Source organism: Pyrus communis, chromosome 10 (assembly GCF_963583255.1).
Source record: "Pyrus communis chromosome 10, drPyrComm1.1, whole genome shotgun sequence".
Lineage (NCBI taxonomy): Eukaryota > Viridiplantae > Streptophyta > Magnoliopsida > Rosales > Rosaceae > Pyrus > Pyrus communis.
This window is the reverse complement of record NC_084812.1, coordinates 26,138,422-26,164,023: the sequence shown is the minus strand read 5'-3', so window position 1 is coordinate 26,164,023 and position 25,602 is coordinate 26,138,422. Positions and strand designations below refer to the sequence as shown.

The following is a 25,602-nucleotide window of genomic DNA, read 5'->3' as shown; positions in this document are numbered from 1 at the left end:
CCTCAATCCAAATGGACCCCAATTTATGACTTCACTTGTCCCCATAGTTTAAGGGTTTTAGCCTTAAATTGTGGGGAAAGGGATGACAAAGGAATGTCTTGTATAATTTTCTTTAATTAATTGAAGAAACAAAATTTGAATTTGAGACTTCTTTCGACAAAAATATTTCGTAGACTGATGATATGTTTACCAAGTGGAATGGGGGTGGAAAAAGGGGAATTTGATTTCTCCGCTTATTCCACGGTTTAATAGTTTAATAATTTTTAGGAATGAAAATATAGGTGGAGTCCAATCAAGGTCAGTAATCATACTCGTGAAAAATCGTCAATTCCAGTACTTGGGGTATGAGATTTTTTTTTTTTTTTTGAACTAATGATATTATCTACACTAAGAAGAGAGGGTGAGTTTAGCCCCACAATAGGCTAGCAATAACGTAATTCAAATTTATAACTTAAAACATTTCACTTATAAGTAAAAAATAATACAATTATACTATAGTACTAAGTGACTTGGGATATGAGATTTCGAGTTCTAAGAGAAAGCTACAAGATGAGATCATTAAAGAACTCTGAAAAAGATAAAAAAAATAGGATTTTTCAAAGTGTTTGAACACGGACACCTTCGTCATATGTCCTTGTACAAATGAAATGATATTTTAAAAACTTTGCTCTATCTATATAATAATATATGGCATCTATGTTACCAAGTGGAATGGGGGTGGAAAAAGGGGAATTTGATTTCTCCGCTTATTCCGCGGTTTAATAGTTTAATAATTTTTAGGAACGAAAATGTAGGCGAAGTCCAATCAAAGTCAGTAATCAATACTCGTGAAAAATCGTCAATTCCAGTACCTGGGGTATGAGATTTTTTTTCTTTTTTGAACTAATAATATTATTTACACTGAGAAGATGGGGTGAACTTAGCCCCAGAATAGGCTAACAATAATGAAATTCAAATTCGTCTTTGACGAAAATCAAACTTAAAACATTTCCCTTATAAGTGAAAAAGAATACAATTATATCATAATATTAAGTGGTGACTTGGGATATGAGATTTCGACTCCAAGGGAAAGTTGTAAGATAAGATCATTAAAGAACTCCGAAAAAAGATAAAAAAATAGGACTTCTCAGAATGTTTGAACACAGACACCTTCGTCATATGTCCTTGTACAAATGAAATGATATTTTAAAAAACTTTGCTCTATCTATATAATAATATATGGCGTCTATGTTCCCCGATACATTAAAAAATCTCTCAAAAAATAAAGAGCCTCTCAGAGTACTTGCTTCCATTTGGATGCTGGCCTTCAGGCTAATTCCCTAACATCTGATAATTAGACTGAAATTCTGGAAACCATTTTTGTAATCATTATTATTTGCTACATAAACTAAAATAATAATAATAATCCAAAAAGTAAAAACAACATTTCTTCATTTTCTAATATGCAATTACAAGGATACAATCAGGGTTTGGTCTAAAATTTAGAATTTAGAATTTCACCCAAATCAGCAACAAACCCACTAAAAACACCAACTTTTACCCTCTCCATTTTTTACCAAGGATGGTTGGGGGCCATGGAAGTCCAAGCACAGTAGGCACAGACAATCCTCTGAGAAATATACACATAAACAGCAAATGACAAGCTCATCAGCATCAGATCCTTCCAATCACCCTTCTGCTTTGGGCTCAAATTCTCCTTCAAATTCTTCCCCAACTTGTCAAATCCCAGCAACATCATTGGCTGCTGCTTTTTTTCTTGCTTCTCTTGTTTCTCTGTTGGCTCATGGCCTCGGCAAGATACAAGAACTGGGCTGCTTCTGCTTCTGCTTTTGATCTGGGAAGATTGACTGCCAAATGAAGGGGCAGATGATGGGATTTGGAAAGTGAAGAGATTTTGGGTGATTAGGAAGGGTGGTTGGGAGGTGGAATTGAGCAAGATTGGTTTCTCCATTTGGATGGTTTGAGTGGGGAAGGGAGGGGAAGTCTGGTGTTTGACCATGGAAAAGAAAACCCAATCATCCCCTCATTGGCCAATGTATTTTAGGAAGAAAATATCTTTTGGTTTTTTGGTTTTTTCTCTCCAATACATTATACATGTGCGAAATATCTTTCATGGAAAATTTTGTACTTTTGTAATTATGAAATTGGGGATTTTCGCATTCTCTTTTTGTCATCGTAATTTTATCTTTATATTTTTTTTCAATATTTATAATTTAAATGTTAAATAAACAGATGTATGCGAGGTGAAAAAGAGAGTGCAAAAATCATTCGTAGGCCATATAACTCATGGGACCTACATGAAGTGATGAAAAAAAAAAAAAAACCTTTAGCCATTTAGAGAGAAAAACTAAGAAAGTCATCCTTGTCTTTGGGTTGTGGAGCCTTTGGCAATCCTTCTTAGTCTTTTCTCCACAAACACCCCCCCCCCCCCCCCCCCCCCCCCAACTCTTCCTTTTACTTTTGATGTTGGGGGTGCAATTATTGCTGAAATAACCATTGTCTTTCGGCCAGACGCACAACAAAGACAAGGTTTTGACTCCAACTCAAAATGGTCATGCTGTTCTTTCAAATTTACCGACATAATAGGAAATAATGGAAGTTATAACTTAAAATGTAGCATTTAAGTATAAAATATATCCGGAATCTCTTCGTTACATTACCATCCATTATTCCATGTTTTAGAAAAGGAATGATTCTAAATTCAGAAAGGGTTAATTACACTAACACTTTTGAAGTTTATCATTTTTTACAAAATCTTTATAAATTTGAAACATTACATTAAACACCCTTGAAGTTTTCATTTGTTTAATAATGTTTCATTGTAATTTTTTTTAATTTGATTTATTTATTTATGAAGTTTTCATTTTCAGTTTTAAAATAATTACCTGCAAGAGTAATTTCGTCCATAAGGCGATGAATGTAAAATAAATAAAAATCTCAAAACGTGAATGTAATATTGTTAAAAAATAATAAAATGGAAAGAAACAAAATCCAAATTTCAAAGTTCAGCGTCCGTTGCGTTGACGTTTATGCTCTTCTTATCCCCTACGTCTCCACTAATCTCTCATTCCCTTTCACCACCTTTCTTTAATCTTTGGGGCCCACCTCCAACTGTGACCCCACAACCTAAAATCCAAAACTGAATCTTCACCCTCGAGATTATAACCCAACACAATCCACACCGTACAATGTCAAAATAGTCAATTAAAGTAATCAATGGCTCGGCGTCGAAAGCACAACGACGAGTCAAACCCTCCCTCCTTCCACTTCGTAGTTTAATACCAGCACAACCTCATCGCCAAACGACATGCCGTTTGTGGTTCCTAAGCCATGTAGTAAACAAAAAAATATAATTTTCGCACTCCCCTTTTTCTGCTAGTCATTGTACTGAATCAATCAAAAGAAAATCAATCAACGAGCAAAAGCGAAGGAAGAGTGTAGAAGGAGAAAACGAGAGTAAAAATCACTACCCTACAACGATACTTGGTTCCGTAAATCATAAATAGGAACACTGCTTCATACCAAAATAAAAGAGACGAGGCAATCTCTCTGTACAGATTCTGGTTAGTGGTTCATGAAACAAATACAACAGAAACTCTGAAGAACAAAACCTAATTGGAGCTATAAAAACACTACATTACAAGGTACAACATAAAACTATCAGCACGCCCAAGGTTACGGTTACCCGCCACATCGAAAACCCTATCGGAACTCCTCGTCGTCTGCCAATCACAAGGAATGGTTCCGCTTCGTCGCTTCCATCTTTAGCAAGAGATCCTTTATATCTGCTTCCATTCTCATCTTCATGGTGGAGTATTCACGATATGCTCGATCTAGAGCTTGTACTTCTTCGACTTTCTTGTTGCGCATTTCCTCTGCCTCGACCAAGCGCAGCTTTGTTATTCTGCTCCTATATTCCTCTTCAATTTTTTCATTCTTTGCCATCGCTATGCGTTTAAGTCCCTCGGCATCTCTTCTTGCGTCATCTGCTCGTGTTTGGAACATTTTCGCTTCAGCCTGCTTGATCCTCACAATGCTCTCCAGCTCATCGAAAAGAGGTTCTTTTTGGGCACTGGTGTGAAACTCCATCTCCAGTAGACGTTTATCATGCTGATCGTAGTTAAAGCTAGGATGAATGTTTGCTGCAGTCTCCAACTTAGAGGACTTCTCTGTATATACCGATTTCAGCCATGCGGGTTCCTGGCTTGGCCCAGCAATCCCATTGCTAACTTTACTATGATCCTTCGTCGATAAAACGGGTGTTTTCCCTAGCTTGGAACTGTCAGCGTCTGCAACAAAAAGTGAAAGGACTTACTAGCAATCTTACAGTTTCCATTTAACTAAACACAGGATTACTGCACGGAGCAAAAAGGCACAGCTTTGAGATTCAACAAAGCCATGAGTTTCTGCTTCGGCATTGTGTACTCGTGCTATATACTCGGTAATACTCGATACTATTCTTTCCCCTTAATATTCTCACATGAGCATAAAAAAGCAGTTCAGAGACTGGATACAGACGCTTTTAGGCCAGCCATCAAACTGAATCCCCCGAACCCAGAATAAAAAAACGAAGCTTCAAGCAGGCCAAACACATTAAGTAGCGTCAACATTTCAAAAGGTTTCCACACATGTCAAAACAAAGTACACAACTTAAAAAACTTTTATTAACAGCAATTCACAAGTATCCAAATCTCTATATGTAACATCGATATCTTGTAAACCATGGAGAAATGAAGTATCTGTAGATTTCACGAGGCAAAATATAACAAAGCCATTTTCCCGAAGAAAAATCCAACAGAAGCAAGGTAAGTCATCTTAGAAAAACTATGTAATTGACTGTTCTTTTATACCCTCAATAGCATGAAACACCCTATTTACTAAAAACAAATATATGGCAGATAGAAAATATATTGTATTGAATGTTCATTAGAAAAAAAAAAAAAAAGGTATGATTCTAAACAATGATATTATGACAATGCAGATTATAACCCCAAAAAGTATCGTAAGAATAAAACATTAAAATGTTTCGGATAAAACAAATAACTTACCCGCGAGAAAAGCCATGACATAACCGTAAACCTCCGGAAGGTCAGACTTGTTTACCAGTCTTGCCAGTGATTGATCAGCAATTTCATAAAGTCTTCTCCCTCTCATGTCCTTGCTGACACCAAAGATTCTCTTGACGTATTCAAGTTCCCTAGCAAGATTTTCCATTGTCCAATCCTTTGCGAAATTCTGAAAAACCTCCTTCACAAAGCCAAACATCTCAGAAGGATGATCGCAGGCCACACAATGAAACTGCATCTCGGTCGTCCCTTGGGATCCAGTAGCACTGCGTCCATTTCTAATATAAGATTCCCGCAATGCACAATCCGCATGGCACCAATGGAGACAAACATCACACCCAATCCAACTACATGTATTCGAGGCCATGTCAAACTTTGAGCACACAAGACACATACATGTACTGCAAAAACCACTCTTTTGCGAACAAACTTTGCAATCACATTCATCCACAGGCACAGAGCTCCGACAAGAAGGATTTCTGCATCTTGAGTTCAGAAAAATTTCAGCTAACTCAGAAGATGATGCACCATTCTCTGGCTGGAGATAATTCGGTAGAGCAGTCTTCAGAGCAACCAAGATTTCCAGTTGCGCACGATGAGCCTTTAGTAGCATCTCCATGGTTATATCAGACCTGCTCTGCAGTGCCTTCTGGAATGCAAATAGTTGCATGCGCTTATCCATATTTAACATCATATCGCGAATGGTCTCCTTCACACATGAAGCGGATTGTCCTGTCATCTCATGAAACTTTCTAGCCATTACATGTATGGGATCGGAGACAATCCTGGCAACGATTGTCTCCACAAAATCAGCTCCACCAATGAGAAACTGCTCTTGTTCCTTCTGACTGCTAGTCCTATATAAACTACCACTACTTTTCTCTCTCATTAGCCGTTTCCTGTCAAAACTATAGTTTGATCCCATTTCATGAGATCCAACGCTATTTGAAGGTGATCTAACATCCTCATGGTTCCTTGCCTGTCCTCCTGACAACTGCTTGTGGAAGCTCAGCTGCCTTTCCATTCCATTCGCCACTTTAGGGCTTCCTTCAGGATGTCTAAGATGTTGTTGCCCTTGGCCCAACTGACCATTTGGAATGCCTTGCGATGCTTGAGACTGTTGTTGTTGAGACCCGTTTCCATTCATCAAGATTCTTTGATACAAAGGGACTTCTTTACTCTTAGCATCATTCTGAGTGAGTGCTTGCCAAGGAACTTCTTTACCCTTAGCCTCACTCTGAGCGAGTGCCTGCCAATCAATTCCCTGGAAAAGGGGACGACTTTTAACCGACTGTTCAAAGTCCATCGAATTCTGGGTGGTTAGCGAACAGCTAGGGTTGTGATAAAACGACTGCGAGCCTGAAAAGGATACTGACTGAGTAAATCCATCAGAGTTAGTACGAAAAGTATTACTTAGAGACTGAACACTCATTGATTGATCAGGAGAACCGGGAGCTGCGCCACCAATGGGTAACAAAACGTTAGGCAAGCTAAGAGAAAGATCAAGAGGCTCAAGTGCCAGCTTCTCATCCTTCATACTAGCACCAGATTGATCAGCCTTCTCCTGTCTCCTAACCGGAGAGCTTGAAAACAACTCGAAACCCCTACTGCTGGGTCCTTCCATATCATTTTCCATACCAGTGAGCAGCTCTCTGGATTCTCTGCCAACCCACCGACCATCTTCAGCTGAATCCACCAGATCGGCTGGTGCCACGGCCACGCTTTTACCTTTATCCTTAAAATTCTGACTCAAACTCATACTCATATCCACCGTATTCAGCTTAACCACTTCATTATCCTCCTCATCCTCGGTTACCACCTTATCTGACTCTGTCATTTCGTCGTCATCATCCTCCGCCTTCACTTCAAGGTCTATTCCCTTATCTTGCTTTGGTTCCTTTTCCAATTCCTTCGGAATCTCCACGACCACTTCTTCATCACCTTCCCTGAAACTCCCTTTTCCCTCATCTTCACGAGCTTCCACATTCCCGCTTTGATCAATCATATCGATCTCGCTATTTGGTAAGTCATCATCTTTCTTCTCCTCCTCCTCATCTTGCCTTCCACACACACTCCCTTTATTTTCATCTTTCACCTCTTGTTTATCCGAGGACTCGCCTTTCTCCTCCCTAGCCTCTTGTTTATCCATAGTCTCAGCTTTCTCCTCAACGTTATCTGTATCTGTAACCAAAGACGCGCTTCGGATCTGTGCTTCTTCCGTTTCAGCTCCGCCTTCAAGGCCCAATTGGGGCTCACCTCCACCACCAGCTCCAGCTTCCGGGTCAAGCTCACCCTCCTCCATTTCACTACTACTCCTACTCCCCTTCTCAGCCTGAACCTCCTCTGTCTCCGTCTCCGTCTCCGTCTCCCTCTTCCTCACCTCAACACTCTTTGGCCGCTCCACCGGAACCTCCTCCGTCTCCGTCTCCGTCTCTCTCTTCCTCACCTCAACACTCTTTGGCTGCTCACCCTGAATCTCTTCAGCCTCCGCCTCCGTCTCCTTCTTCCTCACCTCAACACTCTTCGACTGCTCACTCCCCACCGAGTCCTTGGACCAAGTCGGAGACTTGGACTTCGACTCCGATTTCGACCCCTTCCCATCCCTAAACCTCCTCACCGGAGACCTAACCCTAGACTGCTCGCTCCCCGAATCCCTCGAATTCGACCACGTCGGCGACCTCACGTCCCTCAACCCCTTCCCTCCTCCTCTCTCCTCGAACTCCTTCCCGAACCTACGCCACGACAACGCTCCGCTCCCGCTGCCTTCGCGCCTGGACCTGTCCCTCTCCGATCGAAACCCTTTCGGAAACTCCGCCGGCGACCTCCTCGACGCGGAGAAGCTCTCGGACCGGTGCATCAAATTACGATCGTACCCTCCGCCATCTCTGTTGTACCGATCGGTCCCCTTCCTCCTATCGAAACCGTCGAACTCGTGCTCCGTCCTCTTCCGGACAGTTCTGGACCCGCCGCCGGAGCCGGCCGGTTCCCGATCGTCGTAGGAGCGAGCCGGCCCTTTCGAAGATGCGGAGGAGGACGAAGAAAGCAAACCCTTGCGCACAGTATCTGGCTTGTAGTAGAAGCTCCGGTGCGAAGAGGAGGAGGAGGTCCGGCCGGGGTTGGAGCTCGGGTTCGGGTTAGGATTCGGATCCTTACTGAAGGAATCGAGATCGTCGCTGGATCTCAACCTCTTCATTTCTCCCCCAAATTAAAAATTAAATCAGAAAAAAAAAAAAAAATTGAAGAGCTACCGGCTACGATGTTGTATGTGAGCTGAAGGGGTGAGGGCTTTTGCCCATAAGGGAAGTCGAATTGACGGGGATTTCGACGGAAGCTGTTTGGAAAGTGAGATGGGGTTGCAGAGAGAGGGGATAGCCGGCGAAGGAAGGAAGGTTTGGGAAGAGAGGGAGGGGTAAAATTGGAAGAGGGGAAAATGGGGGTGGGTGTTGGTGTGGATTTCAAACTGTGGTTTCGTTGAGTCAACGCAGCTTTAACTACTGATGAGGAGAGAGAAAGAGAGACAGGAGAGAGAGAGTTGGATACGCAAAGTGCGTGGAAACGCATTGAAGACTGAAGAATGTGTCGCTTGACTCCCTTCATTGGCAGCGTCAGATTTTTCAATGCTTCGTGACCAGAGTGAAATAGTACATTAAGCGTTATAATATAATTTAATGAAAAATTTTGTCTAACATTTTGACAATTTGTGTACTAAAGGGTGTGCACACGGGCATGTTAGGAGGTTTGATGGATTAGAAGATTAACATTCGATGCGTAAAACTTTTATGGCATCAAATTATCCTTCTACCATTAGAATTTCAAAAAAAATCAACGCTATGAAACTGTAGGTTATTATAGAAGTAGGTTCGATTTCATTTGGTTCAATTTTTTGTCAAAATTGAAACCGAACCAAAACTTCGGTTCAATTTTTTTTGTTTTTTCAGTTCAATTTGGTTTTGTTCAGTTCGGTTTCAGCTTTTATTTTATTTTATAAAACTTTATCATTTTTAATATGAAATTTAGAATAAAGGCTTGTGTTGGTAGACTAATAATAAGAAAATGAAGAAAGTGGGAAGGTAGTTGTACATATACAAGATCATATAAATCAATTATATTCTATCAACAACCTCAATTACAAAGAAAAATTATCATCGTATCCATTCAAAAAGCAAATAAATAGAGAAGTTCTTCCAAGTTCCAAAGTCTTCCAAAACTTTCTTCCATAACCAATGAAATATCCTCCCTAATTTTTTTTGAACCCAAAATATCCTCCCTAATTGAACCAAGTATGCTCCTTGAAAAAGCCCTAGGCTTAGTTTCAAACTTAGCAACAAAGTTTCACAAAAAAAATCATGGGCATACATTCATAAAGTGTACATGAATTTGGTTCGGTTTGGTTTCCAAACCTCCAAAATTAAAACCAAACCAATAAGATTCAGTTTGATTTTATTTTGGTTTTCGGTTCGTGTATTTGGTCTGGTTTTTTTCAGTTTTCGGTTTTTCGAACCCATCCCTAGGTTATTACATTCGTTATTTCTCAAAATTCATTTTAATAAAAGAACAATAATATCTAAAATCAATAAAATTATAATAACAATAAAAAGAGTCAATTGTCACATACGTAGTATGTGGTAAGAGGCTAATTTTCTCAAAATGAACGAGACATTCATTAAAAAGAAAAAAAATCATTCGATTTGAAGAGTATTTAATTATTTATATGAATTTAATCATTTATATGAATCAAACAAATTAACTCTTCTTAAAGAAAAACTTCGATAAGTCATATTAATCATAGAATCCAATAATACAAAATATAGAGAATAGAGAAACTCATTTTTTGAGAAAGTCGTTGAACTATCATATCAAAGTTTTTCTCCTCTTTATTGATTGAAGTACGGGTGTATTTTTTTCCAAAATTAAACTTTTATTTTGGCTAATAATAAAAAGAAGTCGGTAAGATTTAGATGGTTAGGTGAGGTTATGAGGGGAATTAGAGAAGGTGGGAGAGCTTGAACTTGAGTGAGGAGAGCCACAAGTGAAATTCTACAAGTGACTTGTTCAAGATTTAGAGATCCGAATGAAAATTTGAAGTGCCAATAACAATTTTTTATATATATAGATCTACATAAAATCAAAACAATAGCCATTTCTTTCAAGCAATGAAAATTTTGGAATTGCTTCATTGATTTGAGTCTTGCAGTTGGAGTGTTGGAAATTACAGAATTTATAGGAATAATACCGGTAATGTTTCGTTAAAATTTTCTTAAATAAATTTCACAACAATATAATAATTTTGAATGACATAGTGAGTAGTACTTATTTCTTTAAATTTAAAACATTTGTTTAGGTGGAGGATAGTCAACATGCAAAATAGTTTCTAACGTTATTGTGTAGCAGATGAAAACGATTTTAGCCAAATTTTAATTGACACAGATTGGTGATGTTACTTTTTCTATACACGTTTTTATGCGGTTCATTCTATAATGTATTTTAAATTATCTAAATCGTTTATCTTTTAGGTCTTTGCTTCAAATATCATGTCTACCAAAAAACACTCAAATATGAAACTATATAACTATTGAATTAAGGGTTTAGGGTTTCTTAGTAGAATTATATTCGTCAATTTTTTTCACTACAAATGAATGTTTTAATGGTTTTAAATTTGTCTCCTTTTTTGCAAGGACGATCTATGAATGATGTTCTAAAAGAATTACGATTTGGATAGTTAAAATCTATTATTTAGTGAGCTCAAAAAAATGTGTTAAAAATTGTGTAAAAAAAAAAAATGGTAACACGAATCAACTCCAATTTTAATATATTAATCTTGCATGCAATGCCACTAAACAAAACACAGAGAGCCGTTCTTTTAAGCAACAAAATTGTTTGGTTGATTAGAGTAAAGCTCTTTGTCCATTGCTTGCTCCAATGTCCTACAAGAAACAAAGAACGAAAAGCCGAATGAGCGTGGGACACAGACAGAGAGTGAGTCAATGCCCCGTACAACTCATCAAAACCAAACCATTCGATCCCTTTTTCTTTTTTTCCTTTTGGCCATATTCCAGGATTGTGATTCCTTAATTTTGTTAAAAGCAAAATGGTACGTCACCGTGGTAATATCTCAAAAAATGTGTAATTATATGCGTGTTATTGATTGTATGCGTTATTAATTCAAGATATTGCCGTAAGATGTTAATTAGTCCGCAAAACCAATGCAGAGGACACTATCACCCAATATTGGTAAATCCTCAGAAACCACGCATCAATTTGTGCAAACACTAGACAACATCTAAAACTCAATCGTCCGTAAAGTGTCGCAGATAACCTCAGGTGTACTCATTTTTGTTTCTGACCAATGTCTCCCGAGTATATACACCGTTTGTTTATCACTCATCAAGTCACGCAACAAGGATATGGAGATGTGACCTGATGAGTGTACCACCCGCTTATAAGGAAGATTCTCTCCATAATTTGAGTACAAATGAGTTGGGAAATTAAGCAAGAGTAGAGTATGACTACTAAAACAATCATATGGTCATCAACAGTTACGAGAAAATGACTACTTTAGATTACTTGTTGATTCAAGCAACAAAAAAGAAAAGCAAAAGCGTAAACCACAACTTTTTTCTAGTCAAATTTTGCTTTACTTTCTGAACAAGACAAGTTCTCAAGAACATCTCTAACAAGTTTTCGGAAAATGAGTTGCATTTCACAGATCAAACTTAAAGCTAAAATCTTCAACTTCGGCTTATCAGCACGATAATAAAATCCTCAAATCTCAGTTAAACGTTTAATCCGAAAGATGCAGCAAATGCATCCAACTTAAATGAGCTAGAATTCCCATAGCAAAGACAGTAACTGCTAATCTAATCATCGTCAATGTCTTCAACTGCATCAAAGTCGGAATCTTCACTAGCCAGCTCACTCTCGGAATCACTCAACACATACCTTGTCTGCCTGCGATTCACCCTCTGAGGTCTAGCTCTTGCTACAACAGGAGCTTCACTTCTTTCTTCAGTGGAAGGAGTGTCCACCTTGTCATCGCTTTCAATCATCTCATCTGCCAAACCAACTCTGCCCATCACAGAACCGCTTTTCTTGTTGAATGGCGATGCCCTCATCTTCCTCACTTTCGGCTCAGGTGAAGCCCTGGAACTCTCAGCAGCAGGCTTCAACATGTCAGTTAAAAGCTTCTGGCCTGATGAAGTTTGAGGCTGCTGCTTGCTAGCTGCTGCGCCTCTCTTCTTTGCTGCTGCTGGGGGTTTTGATGCTGCCGCCCTTGGCTTTCCAGCAGCTTTTTTCCCTCCCCTCTTTGGGGCATCTGCTATTTCTTCTTCAAAATCATCGTCACTGTCTAGTTGCATGACCACCTTTTTGTTAGCTTCTTTCTTCTGGACTGGTTCTTGTGGCACTTCAGTATCCTTGCCTGTCACAGTAAAACTAAGTTAATCCACAACCTACTGACGAAACACATTAGTTATGCTGATTTCCTCGGACTCAAAGGTGGAAAAGGGATTTCTCTAGATAAGTATAAGTAGTGAAAGTTTATCATTACCTGCCGAATTTTCAGGAGACGAATCAAGGTTATAGGCAGCAAGTCTTTCTTTCAGCTCAAGCACTTCATCATCATCGTCATCACTCAGAACAACAGAGGATTTCACTTGCTGCATAACAAACATAAAAACATAAGTTCCAGCTTCGTGTGTACTGCGGATATGTTCCATAAGAAAGTTCAAACAAAGAACTTAAAATATAAAAACAGCAGCGCAGACCTTCTTGGCTGCAGGAGCTTTCTTTGGACCTTCTCTCCTTTTCGCTATCTCAGGAGCTTTCTCTGACGAGCAAGCAGATAATATTATGAGTAATGTAATTCGAAATGATGAAATAATATCAGTGGGCTATCTTAAAAGAAAGCATTTAACTAATCGAGTGCTACCTATTTCCATCACAGAACTGGAAGCCTCTGCATTGTTGGCCTTCTTAGTATTTTTCCGTGGTTTAGGTGCTTGTTTAGTACCCTTAGAAGCAGGTACATTTTTCACTTGGGTTCTTGCTTTCTTTTTTGTCTCCTCTGCTAAAGCCTCACTTTTCTCCAGCTCCTGGTATGAAAGATAATATATCAGACAGAGGTCGGCAGAAAATTGAAGAAAGAATTTGTGAAATAGAATCAAATTTTAGTACATACATCGAGTTCCATTTCAAGAGCATCAAGATCCTTCAACCACAGTGACCTTGGTGTTGATTTCCTCAACTCATCAACCTCTGCATTGGCCTTATCCCTATCAGCCAATAAGGCCTGAACCCTCTCAATGGTCAAGGTCCCAATTGCCATGGATATTAGATACTCATAGTCACTTATCCGTGCTCCCTTTTCAGTGGCAGCCTCAGAGTTCTCTTCTGTATCTTCTGTATTTTCAGCTGCCCCTGCAACTTCTGGCTCTAGGGCTTTGGTTTTCTTCGGAAAAGGAGTGAAACCTTTCTGTTGGAGCTCAAGGAATAGATCAGCTCTCTTTCTATTGCTCACAATGATCTCTCCATTTACGACACCAAGGATAAACCTAACCTTGTTCTCCAATTTTAACAGTTCCAACTCAAGGTTTTCCAATAGCACTTTCTGCATGCATAATAGAAAACCAGTTAACACTTAACAGTCGTAAGTCGGGCCAACAATATAAACACCTGTATATTGATGGCCACAGATGAACTCACCTTTCTTTTCTCATAGAATTCAAGCCTTAGGTGAAAAAAGTCCTCAAGAACTGCAGAAAGAAAAAACAACAAACAGAACGTCTGGTTATATAAATTGTACAAGCAGAAAGGAATAAGAACGTGATGAAAAACTCATACTTTGTTCTGGAGTGTCAAATTTCTTTATCACGCCTTTTCGATCAAACAGGTGCATGTTACTCGTGCTTATGCTGGTGGTCAGTTTAAATTTCTTCAGCAAACCCTCTTGCTTGGCCGCCATCAGTTTCTCCTCACGCAAGTGGACTATGATATCTACAGTACTGTGATCACTGTGCTGTGTGAAACCCTGCAGCATGCATAACTTCAATTAGGATCTAAACCATCTGGAACACATTTTAATCAAATACTGCAACTGTCAAGAAATTTAGGTGACTTTACCTCAATGAATGGATCCTTGGCTTTATCATTTCCTTCAGAGATAGACTCGAGGAATTCCTTATAATCTTGAGTCCACCTACGGATTGGCAGCTCTGAAATCCTGAGTGACGTCTCATTGACTTCCTCTATGATCCCACAGGCAGTGTAGCTCACACCAGACTCCTTGACAGTTTTCTCAATAGTTCCAGTAAATCCTCTGTACCAGGGATCCATTGGCACCATTGCATCACCATCAAGCAAACGCCTCACATTTGCAACAATGTCTCTCGGGTTATAATTAGGAATGTAAGAGCTCCACCCTGTCCCAATTCCTTCACTACCATTAACAAGCACCGTTGGAATAATTGGCACATACCTATACCACACAAACCATTGTTCAGCAATATTCATTCACCATTTGTTAATCTAAAAGCAATGTTCTCATTCTACAGGGAAAAGTTAAAAATACCAAGTTGGCTCAATAGATTGCCCATCTTCATTCAAGTAGTCAAGAAGTCTGTCATCATCCTTTGAGAAAAGGAACCTTGTAATAGGAGAAAGTCGAGTATATATATAACGAGCACTTGCATGGTCTTTGCCTCCCTAAAGTAGCAAAATACAAGTGTAAATAGAAGATGTCGGAAAAAATTACACAACATGAAGAGCTTACATACTCTTAAATATTTGGCATGCATGGTTAATCTCACCAAGTTACGAGTACCAAATTGACCATTTGGTTGAAGAAGATTGATATTATTGCTCCCCACAAAATCCTGTGCCATCCCAATGATAGTACTTGCAAGACTCTGCTCACCATGGTGGTAGGCAGAATGCTCAGACACATAACCAGAAAACTGGGCAACTTTTGCTTCCTTCACAAAGTTCCTCTTAAAGGAGCTAAAGAGAATCTTCCTTTGACCTGGCTTCAAGCCATCAACCATTGACGGAATGGACCTTTGCAGGTCCGCCATGGAAAACTGTATAAGTTCCTTGTGAACAAAGTCACTGTACTTAATAAGCTTCTCCTTCTGATCAAGATGTACTCCAGGCTGAAAATACAGAAAGTTCAACCGTCTCAATAAAAATGATCTGGAATTAGAATCATTTCAAAAATACAAATGCAAATTGCCAAAACTTCCCACCTCAAACTGCCGAAGCCAGTTCTTCCTCTCTTCTATTTTCTTCTTACTGAAAGCAAGCTCAATTGCCTCCCCATCACGCTCATCTATCCAAATAAAATCTTTCTTGTGCTGATGAAGATTTTGAAAATAGTCCCTTCCTTCTTTAGACGTGCTTGTTCCCAACCCCTAAATGGACATGAGTGTAAGTAGAAGAATAAGAATACACTTCAGAAACCTGGTACAATTGCAGTGACCTAGTATGTCTTTACTTACATAAAGTGAAAACAAACCTTATAATATTTTATGGACCAGCCACTTGCATTGCCCCTCAAACTTTCCTTCCATGCCTCATACTCAGGCATGGAGTAAAATGCAAGGGTATTCCCATTTTTGTGCGTTGCCTGTGCAGAAGTAATACAAGTTATAGTAGTCTTTCAAAAACAACGTATCACTTATACTGAAGTTGCTAAGAAACTAGCTAAGTCAAATAAACCAACCTTGACAATCGGAGTTATAAACTCAACCAAAAAAGATGGAATTTTAAGCAGCGATGGCCAGAAGGAATGAATGAAGTTGATAAGGAGTCCCTTGATGTGGGAACCATCATGGTCCTATACAACCAGAGAAATTAACGTTCTGTTAATGATCAGAAAGAAAAAAGATAAACTTTTACGGTTGCACAGAGAAATCCAAACAAGAATAAAACCAAAAGAAAAGAAGTTTAAGGCATTCAACCTGATCAGTCATAATCATCAGACTGCCATATCTTAAAGACTTAAGACTGGTATACTCTTTATCTTGCTGTAGTCCCAGAATCCTCTTGATATTCTTAATTTCCTCGTTATCCCTGACCTGAGTGGTACTAGCTTCTCTTACATTGAGCAGTTTACCTCTCAACGGAAAAACACCGTAATGATCTCTACCCACAACAGCAAGACCAGCCATCTGTTTAGGACAAGTTATGTTAATCTATTGCATAAAGGAAGCCAAACAAATCAAGTAATTGTACCACTATTGTAAAACATAAAAACTTACGGCAAGAGCCTTAGCTGAATCTCCTTCTGTCAATATCAAAGTACACTTCTCAGAATTCTTTCCTCCAGCATGGTTAGCATCCTCAAGCTTGTTGATATTATGAACCCTCTCTGTTTTAGTTCCATCAGTTTTCTTCAGGTCTTTGTTCTGTTTAAAATTTGCCCAAGAGAGAAGACTATCCACAATTCCAGATTTTGCAACTGCAAATTAATCAGCATACAAGAATCAAGATTAAGTGTCGGGGTCTAGTATAGTTGAACAATTTGAAATATCGTTGCATACCTTTATTTAAGAAGGCTGGTGTAAGTTCACATTTAGATCCAAAACTATTTGGGCGAATCGTGAGAGTTTCCTTTGTTTGGGAATCAAATGCAGGGTTGTCAATAAGAGCATTGACAAAGACCCATAGATAATTCTTCACATTATGGGCTTTGAGGTTGGCATTCTTGTTCTTCTTATTTACAACATTCATCACATGGTTCGTGATCTGATCTGTTACATAATTTACATGAGTTCCGCCCTTGATTGTTGCAATTCCATTCGCAAAGCTGACCTGGTAAAAATAGAATTGAAAACTTGAGACTCACAATTCTGAAGTGTACAGAACATGGTAATTCCACTGATTCAAATAGTTTTGTTCAAACCTGTTGAAACTGGCCGTCGCTGAGACTCACGCAAATCTCCCACCTATCATTGACTTTCTCTGTCATCCTGTCAAATGAGCAGATACAGTTAGCAAATCCCCACTACGAAGAGAAAAAAAGGAAGAACGAATCAGGACAAAAAGTGCAATTCATAACAAAAACCTTAGAAGGGGAGTATCTCTAGATTTTCCAGCAGATTGTAAGTAGAGGTCAACGTAATCAAGAAATGACTTTACAGGGACCCTCGTTCCGTTCAGCTCAACCTTCACTGTCTTTCCAAGGCATCCAGCCAAGTCAATTACTCTCTTTTGCATCAACGCCACCACATCTTCTTCCAGATGGGTCATATTAAACTTCGACAGGTCAGGCTTATACGTAACCCTGGTCCAGTTCTCACTCGCTTTGCACTTTGTGATGACTGGCGTAGTTTTGTTCCCCATGTTGTTGGTGAACACCTGATATCAGCAAGGATCAGATTATTCAACTGACATAATAAGTGAACACAATATCACTGCCAAATGCTTCAGTCGGAATTCGGAAATTCATTTCAAACCCATAGAAACTTAATTACAATAATCCCCAATAAATCATAGGTTATAAAACGAAATCACATCAAACGAACAATCACAAGTAGAAGACCAAATCCTAATTCCGCAATTCTGCCAAACACTCAAACCCTAAAATACCCATCAAGCATCACAGAAATTTGAAAATCCATAATTCTATACACACCAAACCCTAAAATAGAAGATCGAATCCTAATTCCTACATTCCACAAAACACTAACACCCTAAAATACATATCAAACGTCACGGAAATTAGTGAATCCACAATTTTATACCTGCTTATACTTCTTCTGTCGCATACCGTCTGCCGTCTCGATGATGAATTCGGTGGAGAAGATGTTCGTGAGCTTGGCGCCGTAGCCGTTGCGTCCACCGGTGGTCTTCTTCACCGTATCGTCGTAATTACTACTGGTCAGGAGGTGTCCGAAGATCAACTCCGGGACGTAGACCCTCTCCTCCTGATGAATCTCGACGGGAACTCCAGCGCCATTGTTGTAGACGCTTATGCGGTTCTGCTCGACGTCAATGGTGACTTTGACGGAGTCCATGGATGGATCTCGCTGTTTGTTATCGGCGGCATTGACGAGGATCTCGTCGAAGATCTTGTACAGTCCGGGAACGTAGGTGATGGAACGGTTGACCATCTCGCCGTTTTGGTAGACCCATAGGTTCGAGGTGTGCTTCTCGATCGACCCGATGTAGGTATCTGGTCGGAGCAAGATGTGCTCCAGCTGGCTCTTCTTCTGGTACATTTCTTCGATCGTCTTGCCCTTTCCGCCGCCGCCATCGGTCGGGGCTGGGTGGTCGATGTTGGCGTTGTTGCTGGTTTGGAGCGGGCGTTTCTTCTCGATCGCCATGGTTGGTGGCGTTTGGAGGAGGCGGAAGATTCTCTAGAGTGAGGAAATGAGTGGGGGGGAGAGATGAATTAGGTATTTATAGGGGGGGATGCAACGGTCGTTTAGGGATTTGAATTCGAATTTCAAATGGAAGGTTTTGGGCGCGGTGTTTGAAATTTTGGAATGGGGCAAATCGGACGGCTGGATTTTGAGTTTGGGGAATCACGGTGGATGATGAAGGAGAAGGGGAATCTAGGTCGACTGAAACGGTGCGTGGGGTTCGCATGGCGGATTGTTTAGTTTATGGAAACTTTTTTAACCGGGATAATTGTAATTTCTCGACAATAAAATATCACATGACCTAAAAATTTCAATAACGTGTGTTATTAGGAGGTGCTGTAAAAGAAACTGTGTATGGTGGGATAGCCCGAAATCTAATACCTACTAAGAGTTTAACTCAACTACATAAAAGATTCGTTTTATTTCTTTCATTTTCATTTCAATCTCAACATCGTAGTTCTGATCACATCTCACAACACGAGTGATAAACAAAATGTCACTTCATCTTTCACATATATCACAATATTTTCCAATCAACTAGATATGTAATCACATTTGTTTCATGATTCAAACCCATTTTCTTCAACCACCTCTTTCCTCTCTCTCTTGAGTTCTAGTTTTCTGAAGAATATTTTCTACTCTAGTTTATTGGAGAGGGAGGAAGTGTTGGAAATTTTGAGTAGATATTTTATTGTCCTATAATAGTCACTACCAAAAGGTTCTCTCACTTTATAAGGCCTTGTCGATTTTAGAAAATGATTGCAATTATAGACTACGAAGAATAAAATTGAACTCAACCTTGGGTTTGGGCTTTGGGTTGTACTAATTAATTGATAATTAATATATATTTACGGTTCTATTAATTATCAAACGATGGGCCTTGGGATCTAGTAATTATTTAATTAATTAAAAAAAAATTTATCCACAAACTCATCTTTTTAGATAAAGTCTGAAGCAATGATAGAACGTCAAAGAGTAAAGCACCTCTCTGAGAAGATGTCTCCTAATAGATGCATCTCATACTCATACATGTTGCAAACATGCATAAATCAATTATATACGTCCATCAGCATGGCATTTAGATCACAGAAAAATCAAATCTTCTTCTGCACTACAAAACCTTCTTATTGAGAGAACCACAAAAAAAATTGCCAAAAGTCTAGTTTTTCGATGCTGAAATCTTGACTTGGATCGTTAACTTCTGGTGAAGTAGACGTCTATAGAACTACAAATACAGAGTAGGGATGAAATTTCTATTTCAATGACATTATGATATGCAAGCCACGATTTTCAGTTTGTCTGTTTAATATTATTTCATTTTATTCATTGTCTGTTAAATTATTTATTTGCATTTATTATTTATTAGCATATATAAATTTATCATTGATTGTTGATATTTATCTAACAGGGAATGCCTATAATAGTTACCAACTAAGTATGAATATTTAACCATTATGAAATCATTGGCCTCCAGTTTCATGTGATAAGGTAGGGCTTGTTTAAAACCATTTTTAAAATGATTGAAAATGTCTTTAAAGCAATAAAGTGCTTTTAATAATTTACCGAACTCTCTCTCCTTAGTGTAAAACTATATCGTTGTACTAAAAAAAATATTTACTTGCATTTTTTTCGGTAAATTGTAGCAATGGTCTCTTAACTAAAAATCAATTACCATTGGTCCCCCAACTCATCAAAATGTGTAGCTATGGTCCTTTTCATCAACTTCGTCAAAATGAGTTATGTTGGAAGGACCATTGCTACAATTGGGATCCCTCAATTTATCAAAATGTGTAGTTATGATCACTTTTGTAAAACTTCGTCAAAATTTGGTCAAAATGAGTTGTGTAGGAAGAACCATTGCTACAATTGAGTTAGGGTTGAGGGATTATTGCTTCAATTGAGTTATAGTTGAGGGACAATTTCTCTTGTTAAATTAAAGTTAAGGGACCAATGGTACTAGATTTTTAGTTGAGAGGCCATAGCTGCACGTTTTGATGAGTTGATGGACCAATGGTAATAAATTTTTAGTTGAGAGACCATTACTCCAATTGAGTTTAAGTTAAATGATCATTTCTATAATTTACTCTTCTTTTTTTTCACCCAAAAAGGATTTCAAACATTTTAAAAACGAATAGGTAGTATCCCAAACACTCTTATTTATAAAAGTAAAAAACTAGAAATAAATACATAAAGCCGAAACTTTGTAAAATTACACATGGAGCTAGAACAACCTATTTATAATAATACAAACCCAAAAAAAAAAAAAATTTATTTAGAATTTGCATATTTTTCAACATCTAAGTAGATAAATTATTATTACTTAGTACTACAGTCTAGTAGTATTCATCTTTACTCGTAAGTGAGAGGTCTTAGATTTGATTCTTGCCAAAGACGAATTTGAATTACATTATTACTAACCCATTGTGAAACTTAACCTACCTCTTCCCTTTAATGTATATAATATCACTTGTTAAAAAAAAAAAAAAAATATAGAATGTTGGGTTTGAAACTTCCTTCCCACAATATCACTTGTGTCAAGGGAAACATTGATATCATTCAAAATCGAATTAAATATTATACTAAATTTATTTATTTATATTAAATATTTTATTTTCAAAGCTCAATTTCGAATCAACCATAATTTTAGGCTCAACCTTCAGCCCAAGTTTCTCTTCGGTCCCCCGCCCGCATCTCCCTTATCTCCCTCTTCCTTCCGCACTCTCCCAGACTCCCTCACCAACCTCTCCCTCCGCGGCTCCATCTCCCCCTCCTCCACGTCCACCTCGTCCACCTCGCCGTCACCCTCGCGAGCTTCCTCTCGCTGTCTCGACAGCCCACCTCGACTCCTGGAACCAATTAAAGTAAGCAACTAAGCATTCCCTGATTGTAATTTCATTACAATTGAATTGGGTTCAATCTGTTTTTCATATATGCCAATTTGTTTAGTTAATCGCGAGTTAAAGAGCAATTTTCGTAGTATCTACTTCAAGCAAGTAAACTAGCTTTGTTTTGATCATTAAAGCATGATTGTGTTGAGCATCGACATGTTCAGTAGACATTTGGCCGTAATTTTGAATCTTTCTTTTTCTCATTTGTCTATTGAATTCCTTTCACATTTTTATGGTTTTCCTTTTTTATTGTTTGATCCTTCAAGCTTCGGGAAATTTCAGCTCAAATGGTTCTCAGCTTCACCGAACCTCTGGAAAATGCCCATGACCACTTTGCTTCTCAGGTTTATCGAATCTCTGGTTTTCTGGTGGTTTTCTTAAAATTTTGAGTTACCCATTTGGAGTAATGTATAAAATACCAAATATTTTGACCCCTCTGACAAGAAATTTGCAATCTTTGTTAAAACCCCACTGTTTTGCAATTTTGTCAGCTGGGTATTTTAAGGATGTTAGTGATAGAGTGTTGAATGATAGGGGGTCAGAGTCAGAAAATGAGTGGGAGAAAATTCTTAAGCCCTTTGACCTCAATGAACTTAGGAAGTCACTTGTTCAAATCACTCCAATTCAACTTTGTAAGTTGCTTCAACTTCCACTCGATGTGCCCTCGTCGATGGAGATATTTGAGTTGGTTGGCGCCCAGAAGGGGTATTGCCATTCTTTTGATGTGTACTATGTGTTAATTGATAAGCTCGGGGCAGCCGGAGAATTTAAAATTATAGATAGGTTGTTGATGCAGATTAAAGAGAAGGGTTTTAATTTTAGTGAGTCCCTTTTCATTATGATTATGAAGTATTATGGGAGGGCTGGTTTGCCCGGACAAGCGACCAGGCTGCTTTTAGACATGAGAGGTGTTTATTCATGTGAACCGACTTTTAGATCGTATAATGTTGTATTGGATATACTTGTGGCTGGGAATTGCCCTAAGGTTGCTCCCAATGTCTTCTATGACATGTTGAGTAGGGGTATCTCTCCCAATGTTTACACGTTTGGAGTGGTTCTGAAAGCACTTTGTATGGTTAATGAGGTGGATTCCGCTTGCTCGCTTCTAAAAGACATGACGAAGCATGGTTGTGTGCCAAATTCAGTGGTTTACCAGACTCTTATACATGCACTCTCCAAGAATAATCAAGTGAATGATGCATTGAGACTTTTGGAGGAAATGTTTTTGATGGGTTGTACACCTGATGTTCAGACTTTCAATGATATTATCCATGGTCTTTGCAAGGTCAATCGGATTCATGAGGCAGCAAGATTGGTTGATCGGATGCTTCTCCGGGGGTTTACTCCTGATGATGTGACTTATGGAGTTTTAATGCATGGATTATGCAGAACAGGGCAAGTTGATGAAGCAAAGGCATTGTTGAACAAAGTGCCTTCCCCAAATATTGTGCTTTTCAATACCTTGATTAATGGTTATGTTATGAGTGGACGGTTTGATGAAGCCAAAGCTGTTCTATATGATGGTATGTTAGGTAATGGCTGCAACCCTGATGTATATACATTTAACATACTGATTCATGGGCTCTGCAAGAAGGGCTGTTTGAGTTCTGCTCGTGAATTGGTCAGTGAGATGGAAATTAAGGGCTGTAAGCCTAATGTAATAACTTACACTATAATGATCGATGGGTTCTGCAAGGAGGGCCAACTGGAGGAAGCTGGTGATGTTTTAAATGAGATGTCATACAAGGGACTAAGTCTGAATACCATGGGATACAATCTTCTAATTTCTGCTCTATGCAAGGATGGGAAAGTCCAGGAAGCTTTAAAATTGTTTTGTGAAATCTCAAGCAAAGGATGTAAGCCAGACATATTTACGTTTAATTCTTTAATATTTGGACTGTGCAAGGTTGATCAAATGGAAGAGGCATTGGGATTGTACCGTGATATGTTACTGGAGGGTGTTGTTGCCAACACTGTTACTTACAACACGTTAATTAATGCTTTCTTGACAAGAGGTGCGATACAAGAAGCACTTAAGCTTGTAAATGAAATGGTATTTAGAGGATGCCCTCTCGACAAAATAACCTATAATGGGCTAATTAAGGCACTCTGCAAGGCTGGAGCTGTTGACAAGGCAAGGGGATTGTTTGAAGAAATGATGATGAAGGGACTTCATCATGATAGTTTCTCCTGTAATATTTTGATTAATGGTATGTGTAAAAGTGGCAAAGTATATGATGCACTTGAGTTTCTACGAGAGATGATTCATCGGGGTTTGATGCCAGACATAGTCACTTATAATAGCCTCATAAATGGTCTATGCAAGATGGGACACATTTGGGAAGCTTTGAATCTCTTTGATAGATTACAAGCTGAAGGGATGTGTCCTGATGTTATTACTTATAACACTCTGATCAGTTGGCACTGCAAACAGGGAATGATTGATGATGCTTGTTTACTTCTACATAGAGGCGTGAATAATGGGTTGATACCAAATCATTGGACTTGGTATATACTGGTCAGCAACTTGTCTAAAGAAAGGGGAGAGGTGAATCAGAGCTTTATTGGTATTGATCGGGAGGAATCTTATTTTAGTTTCTTCTAGTCTAATTCTTTTCAAATACTAGAATCCCTATGGTATTGCTTGGATGTATTCCTTCCGAAAGCATTTATGGTCATGGTGATTGGAGGTGGATGTGGAGGTACTTATGGTTTTATGCCAGAAAAAATGCTATTCCAGATATTGATTTGAGATCTTTTGCACCATGTTCGGGTTGGTGCTTGTGCCAAAAGCTGGCTGGCTGTCTCAGATCACCCTCGTCAGAGTTTTCTGCTGGTTGAGGCAGAACAAATTCACCTTACAACGTGAGAGGTAATCCTGGCCAACCTTACAGGATATACAATATGCTTGCACTAACTAGAATAAATGCCTCATAGTTTCTTCGTGGTGATTCTGGTGAAAGAGACATCATGTGCATACTTGTGGTTTTTTTTTTTTTATATTCTGCTAGGCTGTATGTGTGAAAAGGAGATAGCGTTGAACGCAAAGGTATAAAAGGAATTTTTAGCAATTATAGTGATAACGGTAATAATGTTTGTTTGAGACCCCTCAAGTCAACAATCGTCAATTTCTGTACACTACATAGGAATAGGATTGCCCATGAGAGTTGGTACTAATTATTCATATCATGACGACCAATCATGTGGACATCGTGGAGTGTTTTTGAAACGAGACAGTTTTTTTTCGTGTTAGCTTATCAGCTTAAGGAAGTCATTATATTGCAGGTTTATGCTTACAAGGAGTGGGCAAGGGATCAAGGTAACGATTGTTCTTGGAAGCATGGAGGACCAACACTGAAACAAAGTCTTAGTCTAGGCATCTCTAACAAATAAAGGTTTGCTAGCGTTCTCCTTAGACGTTTTCAGCTTCCTTCGGTCTAGACGATCACTATGTGCATTATCTTTCATGAGGAATCATCATTTGTAATCCATAGCCCAAGGATTCTTTGGTACTGGAGGGTTCCTGATTTATTTATTTTGCAATGTCTGTATGATCTTGGCTGGCAAGTGCTGGTTGCTGATAAATTTTGTTTTGCACTTGTATGTTTTGTTACAGGAATCTTAAATGTGTATATCGAAGATGTAACGCTCTTCTGTAATACGAGACAAGGGATATTAAAGCGTTGACGGATGCTTGATAACTTCACCGTAAGGACTTGCGGCGTCGTATGTTCGTCACTTGATAGTTGGTAATGTGAGGAAAGGAATGCTTGGAATCTTGACCAAAAATGATAATTTGATCTCTGTGTCACCTGTCATTGTGTCAATACTACTGTTAAGAGCCGATCGATGGCATGTCAAATGCGATGTTTCAATCATGATACAAAACCAAAACCTACCTTGTAATTGTAGTTCTTGTACCATGTACAAAAGGAACTCATCCTAAATGCAAAAACCGATTGAGAAGTGATTTTCACACTCCATATATTTTTTTCGTATCAACTCAAGGGAAAGAGAAGACAAGTGTGAAAGTCTTTGCAAAGTTTGGTGTAACATCCCACATCGTTCAGGGGAGTGGATCCTCTAAACCTTATATGCATATTCCCATTTCTACCTAGCACGAGGCCTTTTGGGAGCTCACTGGCTTCGGGTTCCATCGGAATTCCGAAGTTAAGCGAGTAACGCGTAAGAGCAATTCCATAATGGGTGACCTACTGGGAAGTTCTCATGTGAGTTTCCAGAAACAAAACCGTGAAGGTGTGGTAGGGGTCCAAAGCGGACAATATCATG

The 25,602-nt window shown here is 38.9% G+C and overlaps 3 protein-coding genes across 4 annotated transcripts; 1 reads left to right on the top strand and 2 right to left on the bottom strand.

Moving 5' to 3' along the window:
- Positions 1-3,492: 3,492 nt before the first annotated feature.
- LOC137747045 (protein OBERON 4-like) lies at positions 3,493-8,547 on the bottom strand. Its single transcript, XM_068487046.1, has 2 exons — positions 5,049-8,547; positions 3,493-4,289 (listed from the first exon to the last, which is right to left on the bottom strand). Exons 1-2 carry the CDS (start codon positions 8,257-8,259, stop codon positions 3,730-3,732), a joined length of 3,771 nt encoding a protein of 1,256 aa, XP_068343147.1. The 5' UTR covers positions 8,260-8,547; the 3' UTR covers positions 3,493-3,729.
- A 3,131-nt stretch (positions 8,548-11,678) lies between these two features.
- On the bottom strand, positions 11,679-18,412 carry LOC137747572 (DNA topoisomerase 2-like). The gene is made up of 19 exons (XM_068487702.1): positions 17,804-18,412; positions 17,125-17,417; positions 16,963-17,029; positions 16,601-16,871; positions 16,319-16,518; positions 16,019-16,228; positions 15,781-15,894; positions 15,574-15,684; positions 15,305-15,469; positions 14,870-15,211; positions 14,632-14,765; positions 14,184-14,538; positions 13,905-14,091; positions 13,767-13,816; positions 13,243-13,671; positions 12,994-13,156; positions 12,830-12,891; positions 12,613-12,721; positions 11,679-12,483 (listed from the first exon to the last, which is right to left on the bottom strand). The coding sequence occupies exons 1-19, from the start codon at positions 18,383-18,385 to the stop codon at positions 11,924-11,926; spliced, it is 4,404 nt and encodes a 1,467-aa protein (XP_068343803.1). The 5' UTR covers positions 18,386-18,412; the 3' UTR covers positions 11,679-11,923.
- Positions 18,413-21,080: 2,668 nt separating this feature from the next.
- LOC137748285 (pentatricopeptide repeat-containing protein At5g64320, mitochondrial) lies at positions 21,081-25,282 on the top strand. Of its 2 annotated transcripts, none has more exons than XR_011070043.1 (4): positions 21,081-21,285; positions 21,579-21,656; positions 24,598-24,707; positions 24,929-25,282. XR_011070043.1 is itself a non-coding variant. In XM_068488414.1 (4 exons), the coding sequence occupies exon 2, from the start codon at positions 21,719-21,721 to the stop codon at positions 23,915-23,917; it is 2,199 nt and encodes a 732-aa protein (XP_068344515.1). In that variant the 5' UTR covers positions 21,081-21,285; positions 21,579-21,718; the 3' UTR covers positions 23,918-24,184; positions 24,598-24,707; positions 24,929-25,282. The 2 variants fall into 2 exon arrangements, 1 of the variants encoding a protein (XP_068344515.1); XM_068488414.1 differs by having other exon boundaries at positions 21,579-24,184.
- Positions 25,283-25,602: the final 320 nt, after the last annotated feature.

Bases quoted from the DNA above. Each gene is read 5' to 3' on its own strand.
- LOC137747045 (XM_068487046.1), bottom strand. From the start codon at position 8,259: ATGAAGAGGTTGAGATCCAGCGACGATCTCGATTCCTTCAGTAAGGAT. The intron at 4,290-5,048 runs GTAAGTTATTTG...TTTTTGTTGCAG, and splicing joins TGTCATGGCTTTTCTCGCGG to ACGCTGACAGTTCCAAGCTA.
- LOC137747572 (XM_068487702.1), bottom strand. From the start codon at position 18,385: ATGGCGATCGAGAAGAAACGCCCGCTCCAAACCAGCAACAACGCCAAC. The intron at 15,685-15,780 runs GTTGGTTTATTT...ACTTCTGCACAG, and splicing joins TTATAACTCCGATTGTCAAG to GCAACGCACAAAAATGGGAA. The intron at 15,470-15,573 runs GTTTGTTTTCAC...ATGTCCATTTAG, and splicing joins GGTCCATAAAATATTATAAG to GGGTTGGGAACAAGCACGTC.
- LOC137748285 (XM_068488414.1), top strand. From the start codon at position 21,719: ATGTATAAAATACCAAATATTTTGACCCCTCTGACAAGAAATTTGCAA.